Here is an 18,987-nt window from a genome sequence, read left to right as displayed (position 1 = left end):
GGGGAGAAAATTGCCCGTTTGATTGAATACGCGAAGTTGGGATCATAAAAGTTAGTTGGGAAATTATGAATTTGGATTTTACCGATAGTGCAACTTATGTACTTTATACCGATAGTGCAACTTATGTACTTTGACAGTGTATAACTCACAAACTGTAAGTCAGAATAAACTCGTATTTTGCAGTTAGAACTCCCTTACTATATACTACAACTTTCATAAAAGGTCGAAAAGCCAGTTATGACTCTAAGTGGTTCGAAACAATGTGTGTTCCGGGGCTGTTTCCACCGTATTCAGGATTAATATGTTGTTTTGTAAAATTCGTATAAAATATATGGATAATCAAAATGATGTGGGTGGATTCATATATCAAAGGTAATATTGATTCTTATTAATTTAATATATAAATGTGATCAACGACTCATTTAGCTAACTTCAATAATTTTAAAAAAAATTATCGTCATCGCGCAACGCGCGATATCAAACACTAGTTTCACTATAAATACCAACCTTCTACTTTATAATTTTTCACACATCCTCTTTCATTTCTCTTCTCATATATTATACTCTCACAACCCTTAACCCTTCAACACAATAAACCATCACAACCCTTAACCCTTCAACACAATAAACCATCACAACCTTTAACCCATTAAACACAATCAACCATCACAAAACATGAAATCACGTCAACGTGATGATGTTTGTGTGTATCTTTGAAGTGACGGTTTATTCCAAGAGATAAATGGTGTGTTAGAGTACCTTCCGATAAGCTCCCCCATATGTGCAATACGTTTGTCTTCGTCAATAACGTATTATGGGGTCGTCAAACGTGTGACGAAAAAGTTAGGTTTACGTGGTCCTTTTAATTTATATTTTAAAACGAATACGTTATATCAGTTCATGGACGACGATGACGTGGTAATCTTCCACAACGCCATTCGTCAAACTTTACCAGAAATGTTGACACTATTTGTGGTCGACAATGGAGGTTATAGAGAAAATCCATCAAGTGCAATCCCGGGCTGTCCAAACACTTTTTACTCCCGTGCTGTGAGCACACTCATCCCCGACGTTAGCGGTGCAAACCCATATGGTCCAAATCGAGAATAAATTGCGGTAACATTTATATATATAGAGATGCATTACGTAAAAAAAAGATATATAAATAGGTACGAAAATTGAAACTTAACATCTATACGTATATATGTGTAGGTATTTAAACGTACACATATTTACATATATTTACGTACGTATGTATGTACGTATTTTTATACGTATATATACATGTATTTTCAAACAACACACATATATTTACGTATAACATAAAGTAAATGCAACTTTACATATATACGTATATATGTGTACGTATTTAAACCCGTACGCATATTTACGTACGTATTTTTGTACGTATATATGTGTACGTATTTGAGTACGTACGCATATTTACGTATCTTTACGTATGTATGTACGTATATTTAGGTACATATGTATATACGTATATATATACCTGCATACATTTATGTATAAAATCGAGAATAAATTGCGGTAACATTTATATATAAAGAGATGCATTACGTAAAAAAAAATACATATAAATAGGTACAAGAATTGAAACTTAACATGTATACGTATATATGTGTACGTATTTAAATACATACATATATTTACGTACGTACGTATGTACGTACGTATATATATAGAGATAGATAGATAGATAGATAAATACATACATACATACATACTTACATACATATATATATATATATATATATAGATACATACAAAACCAACTAGTCTAGATACATACATATATACATATATAGATAGATAGAGTATTTACCAATGTTTTCATAGTGGCGGCGGACGGTGGTGGATGGCAGTGGGCAGTGGGCAGTGGCGGCTGTTCATGGTGGTTGGTGGCGGCGGACTGTGGTTGGTGGCACCGGAAGGTGGTGGATGGCGGCAGAGCACGGTGGTTGGTGGCGGCGGTTCACGGTGGCCGGTGGCGGCAGAAGGTGGTCGATGTCGTTAAACGGTGGTGGATGACGGTATATCGAAGAATGGTGGTCGTTTTTGGTCCGAATGGTCCAAACTCGGTTTTTCTAGAGAAAACGAGTGGTGGTGGGGATGGATGGTGAACTTATGGTCCCCCACCTCCTATTTATATAAAACGTTAAGTAATAAAACAAAATTCATCGTCAAATCGGCGTCAAATCGACGTCATAGAGGCATCATAGCATGAAAAAACGCAAAACACGTTCAAGCTATGTAAATCAGATATAATATCTGATTTTTCCTCAAAAAATCAGCTAAAAATAATTTTTTTCGTAACCACAATTATCATTGTCTTATTTTATAACAAAAAAACCATGAAATTTTTACTTAAATAGGTTAAAAAACACAGTTTATGTATTGTTTCATTTTTATTAAAAACACCCCTTAATTGTCAAATCAAGAACACTAAAAGACGAAATAGCGGTCAAATTTCGTAAATCAGATATAATATCTGATTTACGAACACCAAATCAGATAAAAATCATTTTTGCGTCTCCATAATTATCATAGTTTATATTTAAAACCTTTAACCATGATATTTGGTTCTAAAAAAGTTAAAAAAATACAATTTAAATGGCGTATCAGTTTTATTAAAAATACCGCAAAAAAAAAAAAAAAAACAACCCCTTAAAGGCTGGATCTCCCCCAAGGGGTTAGCTTGCTGACGTGGCTCGCCCTTGGGGGGCGATCAATCCACGTGGCTCGCCTAGGGGGGGTCGGGAACGGATAACGAGGATGCATAGTAATATCTTATAGTCGAGAATTGAATAGTATAACATATGAAGATCTTTTCATTATGGTCTTACAGAACGACAATTACTTAAATACTGACCAATTGGGTAGATCAAGAAAACAGCAGTCGCAGCTGCAACAGGAGCTGATTTTCATCTCATACCACTCCTCCCTTATGTGCATAAGGTTAAGTAATATTTCTGCAACTGTGATCTATGTCCCATCTTATCCGGACCTTTCTCATTATCATAGTGGATCTTAAAAAAAAAAAGAGTTTGTAAGGAAGCTTTTATGATGGTATGCCTCTAGGAATTTCTGTGATTAGTAAGATCGGTGAATTAGGTGAAGGTACGAAACGACTTATTAGTCGGTTTATTGATCACTATACAAAACGTCGAGAAATAATCCCCGGAGCCGCTGATTCAATTGCCATTACTTGCGAATAAAAATTATTGTTGTGCCCCGAAAATGGAGTATAAATTTTTATTCAACCTATCTTATAGTGGGACCCACCAAATTTTTTTTTCTTTAGAAACAAGTACGGATCGCCCCTTTAATGTACGGATTGCCCTCCGGGGGTGATCCGTGTGCGTATTTTTGCAAAACCTCTAAAATATGGTTATTTTGTTAAAATAGGTTGTATAAATTGGTTAAAATGGTAATTTTTTGCACATTAAAATTAACCGTCATTTAATTGGGTAACGTAACCTATTAATTTGTAGACCGGCCCGCACCAAGGTTACAAGATCCAAAAGCAAAGCCCAGTATTGAAAGTAATAGGCACACTGCGGTTGTACTGTGCGAACAAGAGAGAGAAAGGACGGAGAGAGAAGGACGGCGAGAAGGTAATCTGATCCTCTGCCGTTGTTTCTTCAACGGAGGTTAGTATTCTCTCCGGTGATAATCGCCTACCATTATTACTTTTTAAATACTTATATATCTCTCTGTATGCATGATTTCTCCCCACTCTATTGATATGAAAAACTAGGGTTTGTTCGTATTTGTTCCAAGAAACTTGGGGTATTGTTCTTTCATTCTCAGTACAATCACTGTTTTTATTTTTAACTTACCGGAAGAAGCTTGTTGTAATTTTGTTGATCTTGATATGGTTGCTGATATACATTGCTTATTAATGCGTCGAGCTGCAGTTTTATATATTCCCGTTACACTTGAATTGATGTTATGTGTTCACTTACCAGCTTCGGTTTATGTAGCTGCAGAGTTATATTCTTGATGGACAATGTAACGAGTATCTGTTGATTGTTCAGTTTGAAGGAGTTGATTAATACCGATAGCTGAGACGATAGGACTTGAGAAGTGCTTTCTTGGAAGGACTAGGAAACGGGAAAGGGGTTGATGGATAGTACCGATGATCTGACTTTTAGGATTATATTTTCTGGAGATGGGGCTGGAAGGCTGCGTGACCGTGTGAAGGAAAAGCTCAAGGAATTTATGGGGGATTATACAGATGACACTCTCGTGGTATGGTATTATTGTCTGTTTCGTATATGAATAGCCTTCTGGTGATAATAATTAGAAATTGGTAGAATTGATTGTAAATAAATCATGGAGAAGATGCTGCCAACTTTGTACAATAAGCCTGTCTCCAAGTTGTATGCTCTCATACATTTTGGAACCCCTGACTTTCCTCTTTTTCCCTTCTTTTCTGTTTCTTTGAGGAGCATATGTGTTTTAATAATGGATGTTCAACAGAAGGGTTCTGGTTTTTTTGTTTTATCTACATTTATTTGTTGTTTCAACTAATATGCTATTGGGAAAAGGCTATGAGGTGTGAACAAAAAGAACATCTTGGAGGTTGGATGCTTGTGGTGGAGATATTGGTAATAGAGTAACCATATGTCATCTGCCTCGCTTGGACTTGTGAAAGTTCATTTTCGATATTACAAATGTTGTAGTACCAAGGCGAATTGGACATGGAAGAGCTTGGTAATATGATCTACTTGTTTATAATGGTGTACAAGTTACAACAATGCCAATTCAATTGGTGACATTGAGAAGAATGAAGTACACCGACAATCAAAAGAAACCAGTCCACAAATCCAATCAAAATAAACCATTTCATAAACCCAATTAAAACTATTCATTCCATAAAAAAATTAATTCCACAAGAGACGTACTATACTATAGGTATTGTATATATAGTAAATCCATGACTGCCACCAGTTTCCACCTACGTTACCATGTTTTCCTATTTTGAGGAGAGATGGTGTAATTACTAGGAGAGAGAATGTGTTATTATATCACATTGTTTTCTACATGCAAGGATTATGGTGAGTTTGGTGGTAGTATTGGTTGTAGATGTACATTTACCCTTGAGTATATTGTGCCACATATCACCATTAATAGCCCCAAGTTGAAGATGGTATTCTTACTTTTAGTCAAGTACAAGAAGATTATTGCTATTCTTGCTCAAAATCCTTATCCCCTAGGCATTGCAATTAAAGATTATGGTCTGTATGGAAATAAACTTTTAATATGCAGGCGTTGCTTTGACGCCAACTAGAACTTGCATTTGAAATTATTAGTGAGTTTGAACCACATTGTCAGTAAGGACTTCTCTTGCTTTTAACTACCTTTAATTTTTATCAATCTTAAGATAACATGTATGATGCTATCATGATGCTGAGATCATAACATTGCTGTTAAGTTGATGCAGTCTGTGCAGCAAACCTTTGAAAAAAAATTGTTGTTCCTAACATAAATTGTCAAGCATTTGAGTCTTAGGGGGGGGGGGGCTAGTCTCTTCTCTCTATTGAAAAAGTAAATATAAAATACAACATCGAGCATGGGAAGTTTTTCTACATATCTATTTCCTGTTTATTGTAATTTAGAACATACTTGACATGCCCTAAACTTTGTTACACGACTTACATCACACAATTGAAGTCATAATTTCGTCATGTCATATTGTGTGACTTTGAATAATATGATTTTATTATGTTTGGACACAGTTTTATTTTCAAACTGTGCTGGATTGTGCTGGAGAAGTGCACTAAATATTAGCACAATCCAGCAGCTACTTCAAGTGTCCATAGTTGATAAGAGGACATGTGCTATTAGATAATTCATTCTTATACCTAAATAATTGTATAAGGGAGTCCTTAAACCAAGCACAAAGGGTTTATATATCTTTTTGAATGTGATTTTCTTTTTGTAATTTAACAATCAAAGTTAGATTTGTCAGAAAGTTTCTCGGTCACTTTTGGTTGTCGCCTTCTGTGTCTTACCCTCATATCTGCATTGAATAGATCAAATAAAACCGTTGGTTCTAAATGTCTTTAAGCTCAACAACATCAAACCTTTAAAACTATACGTTTTATAGTGCGTATTTAATATTGTACGAACTTGAAATCTAATTTGGAGAGGGAAAGGAAGGATAATTTTGCACAATTAGCTTGATGATATGCAGCATGCTATATATTCATCACAATGTTCATATGCTTTAACATGATTCTCCATCTGGAGCTGAGCATTGTGGCGATAGGTGGGGAAGCCATTTGAGATCTTGGTAGGGGAACCATTGTTGTGGTCGGGTATGGGACCTGCAAATGTTGGTAATGGCTGCTGTTTTGGTTCAGACTGGAATCTATGGATAGTTGGTGGGTGTGAGCTTCCTTTGATTAGGCTTGAAAGTGGCTGATGTGCATCGGTACCAAGTGTCAATGCACTTCTAGGGTTATTATGTTCAAGGCAATCTATTGATTTGACTCGAAACTTGACCTATTAGGTTTTGGCAAAGATAAATTATAGACGATCCAGTTTCACTAATTTGAATAATTTTGTTAAGCACTTTGGGAAGCTTAACTTGCAAGTTAATTTGGAAGTGTAGCGACAGTATGATGACTATTATCCATAAAGAGGTAGGATGAGAAATTGTGAACGAAAACTATGTCATCAGAAATGTAGGTTGGTTGGTGAAATGGGAATGGTATAATATTTTGTCTGTACAATGCTTAAGGCTCTCGGCTGGGTAGCAGGAGCAACTTTTAATTTATTATGAGCCGACTGAACGATTCTTTAAAATTGCTGTTAACGGGAGAAGATTACGTACTTGACAATATATGCTAACAAATGATATACTTAGAGCATATTTTTTAATTATATATTCAGCAAAACTCACAGACACTTCTCATCTTCGTGAGGCTTGAACCCTTGACCTCCAAGGAGGTTGGGATCTACCGGGAGTCCGAGTGCCTTTGGGACATTTACTCCTTGGCTACTTAAAGCATATTTTATAATTACATTATTTCCACATATTGGATTTCATTTACATTTTTTTTGACAATCAACAAAGTGATACATTGATATCTCCATTCTCCAAAGAAACTTGAACTCGCAACCTAAGGGTTGTAGAGATTCACTGGTATCGTTGTGCCAAAGACCACTTGGTGCATTTGCATTTAACATAAACATGTTCCTTGAGAGTTAACAAAAGAATATTCATATCAAGTTCATGCTTTTCCTTGACTACTGTGTGGAAATTGCAGAGAACATGAGGGCCTGGCATTTCTTTTTTGCGGCCATTAAAAACACAAAAATCTTCATTTATGTGGAAACAAAACAATTATAATCACATTCACAAGTGTGTATGCTATCCTATGATGGCGAGCATCTCCACTTCATGCATCAGTTCTAACTATTAGTTCATGAAATTCATCAATGAGATCGTCTTCCGGAGGGCTGATTGTCATGTTTCTAAATTCTCTTTTTTTAAAGTTGGTTAATGAATCTGAAGTGTTACTTTTTTTTTTTTGATTAACCTGGATATCCAACCTGCTATGCGAGCCGACTAATCCCAAGGCGACCACCTGCATTGCAGATAGCCCGGAATCTGAAGTGTTACTTATTGCTAGTTATTACACATTTTTTGGATAATGATTTCTAGTTGTTACTTGTATGCCGTGTTCTTGGCTACAATTTGGCATGAGTGCTTTCCTTGCCATAAGGGCTATCCTTAGTTATATAAAGTTCATAAACAAGCTTCTGCTATTGAGACTATTCTAATTTAGGCTTCTAATTGATATGATTTCACTTCTATAATTTCAATAACTTCAATTTTTTTACGTGATACTTGTATATGTGAATATAATTACTATACCTACTGGACGTTCTCTTTTTGCATAGCAGCAGATTTTACTCATCCTCTTCTGTTCTCAGCGTAGGTGATTCTTGAACTTCCTACTTTGGAACTTTATGGAAATCCAAGTCGATTACATATGTGGTGCCGTAGTTCATTTTGTGTGTCTAATTTTTGCTTACTTGATCTTTTGGTTACCTTATGTGCATTTTTTTTTTCTAAAAAAATTCTATAGGCTACAATGGTAATGGTTTTGGTTGTTTCCAAACTAGCGAGATATTGAGGCATTCACCTAAAATCTATTCTATCTTTCTGGCCATGATTCATTTTTTTCCTTTTAGTTTGCTTACATAAGTTGGACGTGGATGCATCTCTGTATCATATGATGCATTAAAAATTTCGACCTGTTTAGAGAACTTATCACCATTCTGAATTATTGATTTACTGACACATGTAGTTTGCTTCTGTAGGAGTATGTGATTGTCCTGCTTAAAAACGGCCGGCGCAAAGAAGAAGCAAGGAATGAGTTGAATGTCTTTTTGGGTGATGATAGTGATTCTTTTGTATCTTGGTAATATATTTGTACTGGATTCTGTTATACGAAAAGCTGTTGTGTGCTTAGGTTTTTTGATATCGCCTGTATGTCTTTCTCTGTGCAGGCTGTGGGATCATTTGCGATCAAATCTACACCTATATGCACAATCAAGAGAATCTCGTCCTGATGAAGTGGCCAAACAGAAACCACATTCTGAGAAGGAGGATGGAAGGTCTGATCTTCCCCACTTGGATTCTGAACCAGAGGGGGTAAAGTCTGAGAAGTTACCCAAGAGTCGACGAAACAAAGATTGGAGAGGGGTTATAAGAGATCCAGATGAACCACCGCCACTTCGCAGCGCAGTGATTGCCAACATCCATGCTGAGGATAAAAGCCATCAAAGTGGCAGCCATATGAAACGATCACCTTCTCCTCAACCACTAATTCAAAGAAAAAGAGGTCGGAGTGGCGAACGAGGCCGGACCGATGAAAGAGGTCAGTCTGATGAACGAGCACCAGTGAAGGTCTGAACTCTTTTTTTCCCTCTGTATGCAAGTACATAAGCAGAGTTCCAACTTTCATGATGTGAAAGCATCATGTTATATCTGTTTTAGGTTTCTTCGATAATTCTCTTTTACTGGTTGGGTAAGCAGCAATGCCTAAAAGGGTTGCTACAGCAGCTGCCATGGCACGCCGTGGCTCAAGGCTTGTGTCTAACGCACGTTAAGCCTGTGGCGTGCCATGGCCCAATCCTTGGTTTTTGTGACGCTATACTTGATTTTTCGTTACCTTTTAGTGTCTTAACTTTTTAGTTTATAGTATATAGCCTACTTTAAATTGTTTAATATCATTGACTCATTACATAATAGTAGAAAACATAAGTGTATAATTATATATGATATACGGATCTGTCGCCATAAGTCACACCTTGAAAGACGTCATGGCGTGTAAGGCTTGACCTCGCCATCATGCCACATCTCACAGCATTTAGAACCTTGGCAAGAAATGATGAATGGACACTTCAGTCAGTTCGGAGCATTCAAAAGTTCTGTAGATTGAAAATTGACCAATTTACTTTAGACCTCCATCAAGGTTTCAAAGGGCGAATCGGGCCTTGAGGCGTTTTCCCTCTACGAGGCGAGGCGTAAGCCTCGAGGGCTGAGGCGGTTCGAGGCGTAATTCCCGAGGCAGAAATATTTATACACCAAAATATGTATATATACTACACAACTATATACACATTTATATACAATATATACATATATATAATGCTCAATTACTAAGGTTGCTGGTTCAGTGGCTCTTGACAGAGGAAATAGTGAAACTGTGAGATAGGCTGAGAAGGGTATAGAAAAATGATTGCTTGGAGGAAGGGGAAGGGTCAAACCACACTTTTTGATTGAGAGGAGAAAGTACTAGCTTTTGGGGTTTTAAAATATTAAAAAGTACACATGGGGGCCATTGGGCTTTGATTTTTAGTTTTTTTAAAATAAAAAAGACACTTATACTATAAAGAGTAGTACTACTACTGCCATTAAGCTTAAAAAAGCCAAAAAAACATCACCAAAGCAGATCATTTGAGGTGTACGCGTCAACAACGCCTCGCTGAACCGCCTCAGTGAACCAAGGCATAAGCCTCGTCCAGGGTCCAAGAGGCGCTGCCTCAGGTGCGATTTTGGGCCGCCTCGCCTGGAGGCGTACACCTCAAATGATTTTCACAACCATGACCTCCATAAACGAAGTATCTACTAGTCCAGGTTTCAGCGTAAATCAATATTGCTGAACGCAAACTGGAGATAGTTTAAAGAAGGCAGTTGATTCCATTGAGCTTTAGCTAAAGCTGTTCAAATTACTGTATGGTTCTTGGTTTTAATGAGACATCCATTTTGCAAGAGAAATATTATATTGGATCACCGTAACATTTTGACTGCAATCTTTATGGCATCAGTTCAGGCCAACACTACCACTAGAGCTAACCATAAGTTAGATTTATTAAAAGAAAGCAGAGGAGACTTCCATCCGCATGTGAGGATGGGAACCCGTATTTTTATAATCTTGTCAGGCTATAAGATGCACCCTCTTGTTTTTCGAAGAATAATATAAAATAGACGATGAATTTTGTCCTTCTATACTCTGTCTATCTTGAGGTGCAAGCATTTTGAAACACTGTGGAGGTAAATAATTGTTCTTAACAAATATTTCTTGAATTAAACTTCGTCTTGAATGCGTTTCTTATTTGGGGAGTTACTTTATTGTATAGAGTATAGACTGAGGTTGTCACTTGCTGGCCCAGCGATCATTCTGCTTACCAATTTTTGTTTTTCACAAGATTTGATTGTTGTTGGAGCTTTAGCATACATAGACATGACACTGGAATAATAACATTTTTGTGGCCTAGTGTTTGGTTCGTAAACACATGCATGACATGGAAAATACTTGGTTTTGTTTATGGGTATCTTCTCTCGTGATGCTATTATTGTTGATAAAGATACTTGACATATAAAGAAATGTCAACATTTTAGTGCTTTGTGGTTTACTCTATTCTTCTATTTTCTCTTTTATTCTTGTCAAATTATAACTCAGCAATTCTTGTTCAGTTCCCTACAATTTATTTGTTCTGGAAATATTAACATGCATAGACAAGAAGAATGAAATAAGCTATGTTGCTTGCATTGTATTTAAGTTACACACATGTGGTTTTTTGTTGTTGTGGTGATGAGTTATTGTGATGATTTGATTGTTGATAAAGATGCTGGAGGGGTTATGAAATGCCAATATTTGAATGTTTTGTGGTCCAACTATCAATCTTATCTGTCTTTTAGCTTGCTCTTATCAAATTATATCTCAACTCATGTTCGCTTGTTTACTTTCAGCGAGAAGCAGCTCCTAAATCAACTTTAGGTGCCTCGCGAAGGCTGCTGCAATTTGCAGTGCGAGACGCAGTTGCCACTTCCAGGCCCACTGGTTTAACTTCAGAGCCATCATTGAAGCGTTTGCGTTCTGTAGTTTCTACACCTACCGAGGACTCCCCACTTGAAGAGCGGCGTCCAAAAATTCGTTCAGTTGCCAGGGTACCTAATGCTATGGCGGTTGCCATTAAAGCTGTAGCAGATGCTGCTAAAGATGTTGTAAAAGTCAAACCCTCAGGAAATGTATTTGACCGGCTCGGCCGTTGTATGGATATATCAGATGGCACTGACCAGTTCACAGAAGATAGAGAAGTTGCTGATGAAGATGATGGAAATCACAAGGGTTTTACTCAAATTACAGAGGCTACTGTTCCAACATATCGTGAACAAAGTGACTATTCTGGGCAATATGTTGGGGATATTTTAGAACATGATGCAGGAATAAATTCTGTTGTTGCATATGATACAGATGGGTATAACAACAGGAATGCTCTGTATCGTAGGGTGAAAGTGGATCCTTCTCAGATTGGTACATCAGGTGGACAATTGGGTAATGATTCTTTGATGTTGCACTATGATGCAACAAGTATTGTGGATGGGACTGCTAATAAACCACACAGAGATCAGAACACCCCTGTTGCTCTGGCCAATTCTGCTCCTAAGATAGTAAATATTTCTTCGAATGTAAATACCTGGAAACCATCTCACCATCCGGAACAAAGGGGGGGTTCACACATGGACAGTCGGAAACTTGCACAGGACAATGAGTTGGGTGCAGGCAACTATGGTGTGCGAGTGATCAAGGATGATAGCAATCCTGTAACCGTTAGCAATGGAAATGTAAGACTATATTCAACTCAATCAATGCATACTTTGTGTAAGACTAACATTGTTTATTTTATTTTTCTCTACTCAGGGGGTACCTACTATACATGCTCAAAGGGAGATGCAGAAGACACTGTCATCAACTGGTAAGTGCTGTCTGGCTCTTGTTCGGTTTTACTGAATGCCAAATGTGTTAATTTCTTTTCTTTTCTGTTTATTGGATTTCTTTGCTTGATATTTTTTTTATATTGCTTCCTGTAATGTATATGCTTACTGATTGGGGAGTATATATAGGCAGAGCTCCATTGGTTTCAAGGGATTATGTTGCAATGTAGTAATTATTTAGTCTTGATCTGCAGGTGTATATCCCACTGGTCGACCTACTGAAGACGTGGATTCCCGCACCATTTTTGTTAGCAATGTAATGACTCATGCTTTTCATATAAAGTCATCTGTTCTATCCAATGTATTTTTCTTAATTCTAAAACTGTTCAACTTTACACAGGTTCATTTTGCTGCCACTACAGACAGCCTTTCTAGGCACTTCAACAAGTTTGGGGATGTGCTGAAAGTGGTTATAGTAACTGAAGCAGCAACTGGGCAACCAAAAGGGTCTGGGCTTGTTCTCTTTCTTCTCTTTTGGTTTAGAAAAGTAAATTACCTAGTAAAGAAGCCGAGACAGAAAAGTAATTGTAGGAAAATGCTGTGATCTAGTGACTTGCAAGCATAATGCTCAAAGTAACAATCAATATTGTTGCTTTTTCATGATATGGAATGGAAAATTGTGTTTACCTCAATGCATGGCATTTCCATACCTTTTTCTTGCTTTCCACTACAAGTTTCTGCTGTTTTTACTATATAGTGATAACTCCTTTCTTTTAAGTTTATGTAAACTAGTTTGGGACGAATGGTATTGCGAGGCTGTCTTCTTTTGAAAAAATAGAACCTTTTACTCTAAAGTTTTAACTGAGTCTCCTTATGCAGATCAGCTTACGTGGAGTTTATGAGAAAAGAGGCAGCAGAGAATGCATTATCTCTGGATGGTACATCCTTTATGTCGCGAATTCTTAAGGTACATAATGGCCTCTCTCTCTATATATTTGCTGTTCAATCACAGTACTGTTTTTGATCTTTCGTCTGTTACCAAACGAAACAAACCCAATATATCCCACCCGAAGGTAGGGTCTAGGAGGGGTGAGATGTATGCGGACCTGGTCTCCACCTTGGAGAGTAGAGCAGTCATTTCCGTGAAAACCCCCAGGTTGTGCATAGTGAGTAAAAAATGCGGAGAAAGAACATAAGAACATAAATATTCTTTTGCAGAGTAACTTCTTTAACCTTTGGAAGCTGGTACTTTGTACATTGTTTACAAAGCTGGCCACTTGAAAAGTTGAACAGATGTATGTAGTAGCAAGATGCTTATTTGTTCTGCTCATATTTTAAGCAATCTACTGATGGGTACAAGTGTATACACTTGTGCATGAAAAGGAAATGCAAAAGGTCCTCAAATAGTAATCATAGCCACTGGTTTGCATGTGTTAATGCGTTATGGCAATCCAAGTCACTTGAGTGCAACTAATATCTATTTATACTTATATGTCCCACATATGTAAACCAATGTAGGATGATATATAGCAGATCAAAGGATAAAAATGTTTGGAGGAGAAGAATAATACCAGTTGGGGTTGAATAATGGGTCAAAAGAGCAAAGCTCACATGTAACACAAAATAATAGTGAGATTATGGAGGGGGGCGCTCCAATATCTACAATAGCACGCACAAGATACTCTAAGGCCCCATTAGGTTTGTAGGATTCAATAGGATTTGGAATTCAAATCCCATGTTGGTTTGAAGGATTGTTTGGATTTGAAATCCCACAAACATGAGATTCAGAAATCCCATGGGTTTTGTTGGTATTTCGTGGGATTTCATGGGATTTCGTAGGATTTATGTGTAATAATGTTTTAAAATATGGGTTTTGTAATAATCAATTAATAAAAAGGTAATTTAATTGTTTATAATTTGTTTTTATAGATTATTTTTATAAAGAATGGAATTCAATTCCATTACAAATCCTACAAACCAAACACACCAAAGTTTCCAAATCCCTCCGATTCCAAATCCAAATCCCTCCGATTCTAAACCCTTCAACGAAATCCAAATCCCTCAAAACAATTCCATCAAACCAAACGCCGCCTAAATATAGGTCTAGTAGGAAACGGTTGGAATAAGTTCTAACCTTAACCCTAACCCTAACCCTAACCCTAATCATAACCCTCACATATCTTTGATTAGTCATCTAGTGTTGGTTGATTGCTCAAGTCCAATTATGAGGGGAGGGAATACCATTCTGGCTAGAATTTTGAAAACTGTCTTTTGTTAGAGAAATTCTTATTTTAGTATCATCAAATTTTATGCTTATTTTCATGTCAAATTGAGATGGTAAAGGGATTTTGCTTCCAAACGTTTATCTCCCAGGTTTCTCTGATCTGTATCTCTCTCTCTCTCTCTCTCCCCCTAATTTGTATTCTCCCATGGTTCTCTCTCGAGATTCTTTCTATCTGATTTTCCTACTAATCTGAAGACTGAAATCCTAGTTTCTCCCGTTGATGCTCATAGTAGCTTTGGAACCTTCATGTTCCGGATAGCAGGTGTAGGAGCAACCATTCTGCTCTCATCTTCCCTTCACTATCCTTCTACTTCTTCTCAAATTCAATTAAATCTCTATCTTTTGTTTTTACCATTTTCTGTTTTAATTGCTCATTATTATAGTTTTGCTTCATGGTTGGTTTTTAATCTCCTCGAGCTCATAGCAGCGAGATCTTTGTCTTATCAGATACTACTACCAACATAATTGGTTAAAGGATGTAAAAGTAACTGAATACTATGTTAATATCTCTAGCTATTTGTGCGACTTAATTAGTATCTTAGGTACCTGGTTATTTTCTGCTACTTATGCATACAGAAAACAATAAAGCATATTTCGTAGAATGTAGATCTTGAGTTTCATTTATTATCATTTTATCATTGTCGTCATGAACTTTAAACTTATGCTAGTTTTGAAGAAAGAAAGTACAAGTGATGGAAGAAAATAAAATAGTTTGAACTTTGTTCACTCTTGTTGAGATTAAAGAGAAAATTTTAATGCATATATTTTCTGTTGGAAAGAAAGTTAAAGGACTATAATCATCGATGTTATCTCTATTTTACATAAATCAAACCTTTATCTTTTCTCTTCTTCCTTTTTTATTTCCTTTTGTTCTCGTGCAACTGAAATTAACATTTACACCAGCCTAGTTAAAGTAGTCTAAAAAGTGTGAGAGCCGCTCTCATAACTTACTCGATTGAAGTGTACTTTTCTTTTTTTTGTTTGCGATGAAGAGAACCAGACAGAGATGGGGATTGAAAAAACCTTGATGTGCTTGGGAATTTTTGTTCTTCCATGCCCTATTATCTAATATTGAGTCTGGGCATACATTCACTTTTACATCTTCATGTGCTTAATCTTGATCCATGATACCTTCTTTTCTTAAGTGAGGGAAAGACAAGGTCATTAAGGGTAATTCTAATTTAATGTGCAAACTATTAGATTAATGTTTAAATAAGATTCATATCTAACTATTTCACCAGAAATAATAGAAATTTCAGGATTTAGTTTTTAATTTAGTCATCTTTGGAGATTCATTCTTGTTGGGAAAATAGTTAGTTCTTTGTTATCAATTGTTTACCTGGTAGTGGTTGATTATGGTTATGTTCCCATATGCTACAAACTCTTGGTGTTCTAGTATATTTTGTTCTGCTATATACGTAATTGCACTCCTTATTGTAATAATTCTTTATGGTTGTTTGTGTGTGAGGTTGGCTCTTGTGGACTTGTGGTTGAACTTGCTTTGGCTTTGTCTCCCCCTGAATGTGGCCGTTCTGAGTACTAAAATGCAGTACTTCAATTGTTTTGTGATCTTTGTATAAATCATCTGATTGTTTTGTGAAATATTTAAATTTTTTTCCGTAGTTGAGTTAGTTTGTATCGCTTTGTCATATGCCTTGGCCTTGTCAACATTATTCAATTTGTTTGTATGTCCCTTTGTCTTTTTATGAGTCATCTAATGAGGAAAATCACCCATGTTCTTGATCTTATAGGCATAAAATGAAATCCTGGCATTCTCAATCCTTAACTATGCTAGATAACCTACTTCCATAGTTTCATCGTATTGTTTACAACACTAACTTGGTCTTCAAGCTTAATGCCTCATTTGGCTACACTTTGTTTTCTGTTTTTCCGTTTTGCTTTAAAAACTTAGAACTGGACAGAAGACTGTGTTTGACAAGCGTGTACATTTTCAGTAAAACAATACTAGTTCACAAAGTTTTGTATCCGGCAGCTATAAATTGTAAACTTGATTTTGATGTTTTCATGGTTAACAAAAAAACACATTGACTAATTTTAATGTGATTCAGTGATTGTGTTTTCAAAGCCGTGAAAATGTATGATCTAATTTAATTTTTCATCTTTTTGAGAACCGGAACAGTTTTGTCAAAACTTATTTTAATTCTGTTGTCAAAACAGAAACCGCAACTTTGTTTACGCTAGAAAAAATGTAAAAAACAAAAAAGAAGGCAAGTGTTAGCAAACGAGGCCTTGGCTTGCACATGGATATGAGGCGTGTATATTGTTGAAGTACACCATTATGCTAAATATGTATTCCAGGGTTGTCGTCTTTTGCGTATCATATAAAATGTAATCCTTGGTAGGGTGATACTTATACATACTCAGGATAGTTTGAAAAATCCCTTGTAAGACAGCCATAGGTTAGGACATTAACGTTCCTTTTGTTGGCCAAGAATCTTACCCAATAACTTGAGGGTGGTGGCTCTTGCCGCTAAACGCTTACCTGGCCCTTAGTTTATCTCAAATTTGTACTGAAATTGGTTTGCATTACTGCTTTCATTTGGGTTTGAACCACATCTATTTCTTATCCTTTTAGTTTGATGGTAAAACACTTGGATTAACTTGCAACATGTATTTAAATCAATAATCAATCTTTTCAACAGAACATTTAATTCAATTTTTGGGTGTATGCAGGTTGTAAGGAAAAGCTCTGCTCATCAAGAAGCTGCAGCAGTGGTGACAACAACATGGCCACGTGTCACCCGTGGTTCTCCATTTGGTGCGTCTAGATTCGGTAGGGTTCCTTTCCCAAGAGGAGGAGGTGTATACAGGTCTAGGCTCCCAATTAAGACTGGTGCTAGGAGCTTGCAGTGGAAACGTGACTCTCAAAACTCATCATCATCCGACAGCATCCCTAGTCCTGCTCCAACCACCACACGCAGTTTGACTTATGTTCGAACAGAGGCCAAGACAGAAGGAAATTCCAACAATGCCTAAAAAATGAGATGTTTTTCTAGCTGAGCAGAAGGAAGGGTTAGTGAATGAGTTGGTTTAGGGTTTTTTTTGTGGTATTCTTTTTTGGGTTGGGATGGGTGTGGTGGGGGTCCAATTGGGTTTTTTAACAAAAGAGGGATTTGGTTGGGTGCTGCTGCTACTATATATATCAAAGAGTATTTTGATTTGAGTAGTTTTGATGTAATAAGATAATGCTGCCTGCTGGGCCAAATCAGTACCTGAACAGATGCATCTCCACGCTCCCTGACCTGCTTGCTATTCGGAGAAAACGAAAAACGGCAACGGAAATATTAAAAAAAAAAAAGGAAAAAAGAAATGAAAAAGGCAAATGTTTATGTTGTTTCTGCATCTCTCTTCTTTTGGTTAATTTGTTCCTTTTTTGAGTTTTAGGAAACAGTTTCTGTTATGGCGATCGAGTATTAGATTTATACTCTCATGTGCAAGTCACATGAGGCGCTTTAACGGGAGAAAATCAAACGGTATTTGAATGAGGGACCAAAACCAACCATTTTTGCATGCCACAAGGGTTTGTTTGCAATCTTTTTGTCGGGATCGCGTCCAAGAAAAACAACCACCACATTTGCAATTTACTCACAAAAACAAAAACAACGTTTATGATATCTGTTATATTAAAAGAATTTGACATAATTTATCTCGGTTGTGTGTTCTGCTTCTACCGAATGGCCTTGGCCTATCCGATAGCTCTTGCTCAAAGGTGAAGAGTGGTTGTGAGTTTCATTTGTCATATATAAACATTATATACTTGAAAGAAACCAATTTTCAGAGTCCCTCGGGACCATTGAAGGGTTTATTTGACTCTTTAACTTTAGGACCCAATCTGATTAACAAAGCTGTGGGAACGGACAAACACGGTTACCAGCATTTCAAGAGAAAAATGAACAAAAACATGATATATATATATATATATATATATTTGTATTCTAACAAGGAGAGTAATACAACGGATTTGAGCACCCAAAGCAAATAACTACAGTGATGCATGACCTTCATGGAAACCACAGACTCCATGGAAACCGTCCCTCTAGACTCTATGGAAACCGTCCCTCTTGCATACAGCTTAACCCCAGACTCCACCTTTGAGTGAGATATATTGAGCTAGTCTTGTCAACTTGTAGTGATGCCTGGTCTTCTAGGTTGCTGCGATCCTAATTTACAATTTTGACAGCTGTTTCATGTCATCTATAACCAAGAGCTGTGCAGAATTCATCATCATATGCTATGTTTAGCAGGCATTTTCAAAACTTCCATCACTCAATTGAGTTAATACTTGGCATTTTGCTTCTAAAACTTGTTTGGTTAGCATCAAGATTTTGAAAGTTCATTATTTATTCGATTCCTTCACATATGTTACGATAAACTTAGGGGTTGTTTACCAAATGATAACCGGGTAAGCACTTACAAGGTCACT

At 36.7% G+C, this 18,987-nt stretch overlaps 1 protein-coding gene across 4 annotated transcripts; it reads left to right on the top strand.

Annotated features, from left to right (window-relative positions):
* Nucleotides 1–3,582: 3,582 nt before the first annotated feature.
* On the top strand, nt 3,583–17,839 carry LOC112519087. Of its 4 annotated transcripts, none has more exons than XM_025127062.1 (10): nt 3,583–3,668; nt 4,056–4,269; nt 8,356–8,456; nt 8,545–8,944; nt 11,294–12,169; nt 12,246–12,300; nt 12,514–12,575; nt 12,660–12,766; nt 13,139–13,226; nt 17,238–17,839. In XM_025127062.1, exons 2-10 carry the CDS (start codon nt 4,144–4,146, stop codon nt 17,538–17,540), a joined length of 2,118 nt encoding a protein of 705 aa, XP_024982830.1. In that variant the 5' UTR covers nt 3,583–3,668; nt 4,056–4,143; the 3' UTR covers nt 17,541–17,839. The 4 variants fall into 4 exon arrangements, with proteins under 4 accessions (XP_024982830.1, XP_024982828.1, XP_024982827.1 ...); XM_025127060.1 differs by having other exon boundaries at nt 3,592–3,668; nt 4,008–4,269; XM_025127059.1 differs by having other exon boundaries at nt 3,592–3,668; nt 4,002–4,269.
* Nucleotides 17,840–18,987: the final 1,148 nt, after the last annotated feature.

This window comes from Cynara cardunculus (assembly GCF_001531365.2).
Source record: "Cynara cardunculus var. scolymus isolate 2C chromosome LG 10, CcrdV1, whole genome shotgun sequence".
Lineage (NCBI taxonomy): Eukaryota > Viridiplantae > Streptophyta > Magnoliopsida > Asterales > Asteraceae > Cynara > Cynara cardunculus.
This window is presented reverse-complemented; position numbering and strand designations above follow the sequence as displayed.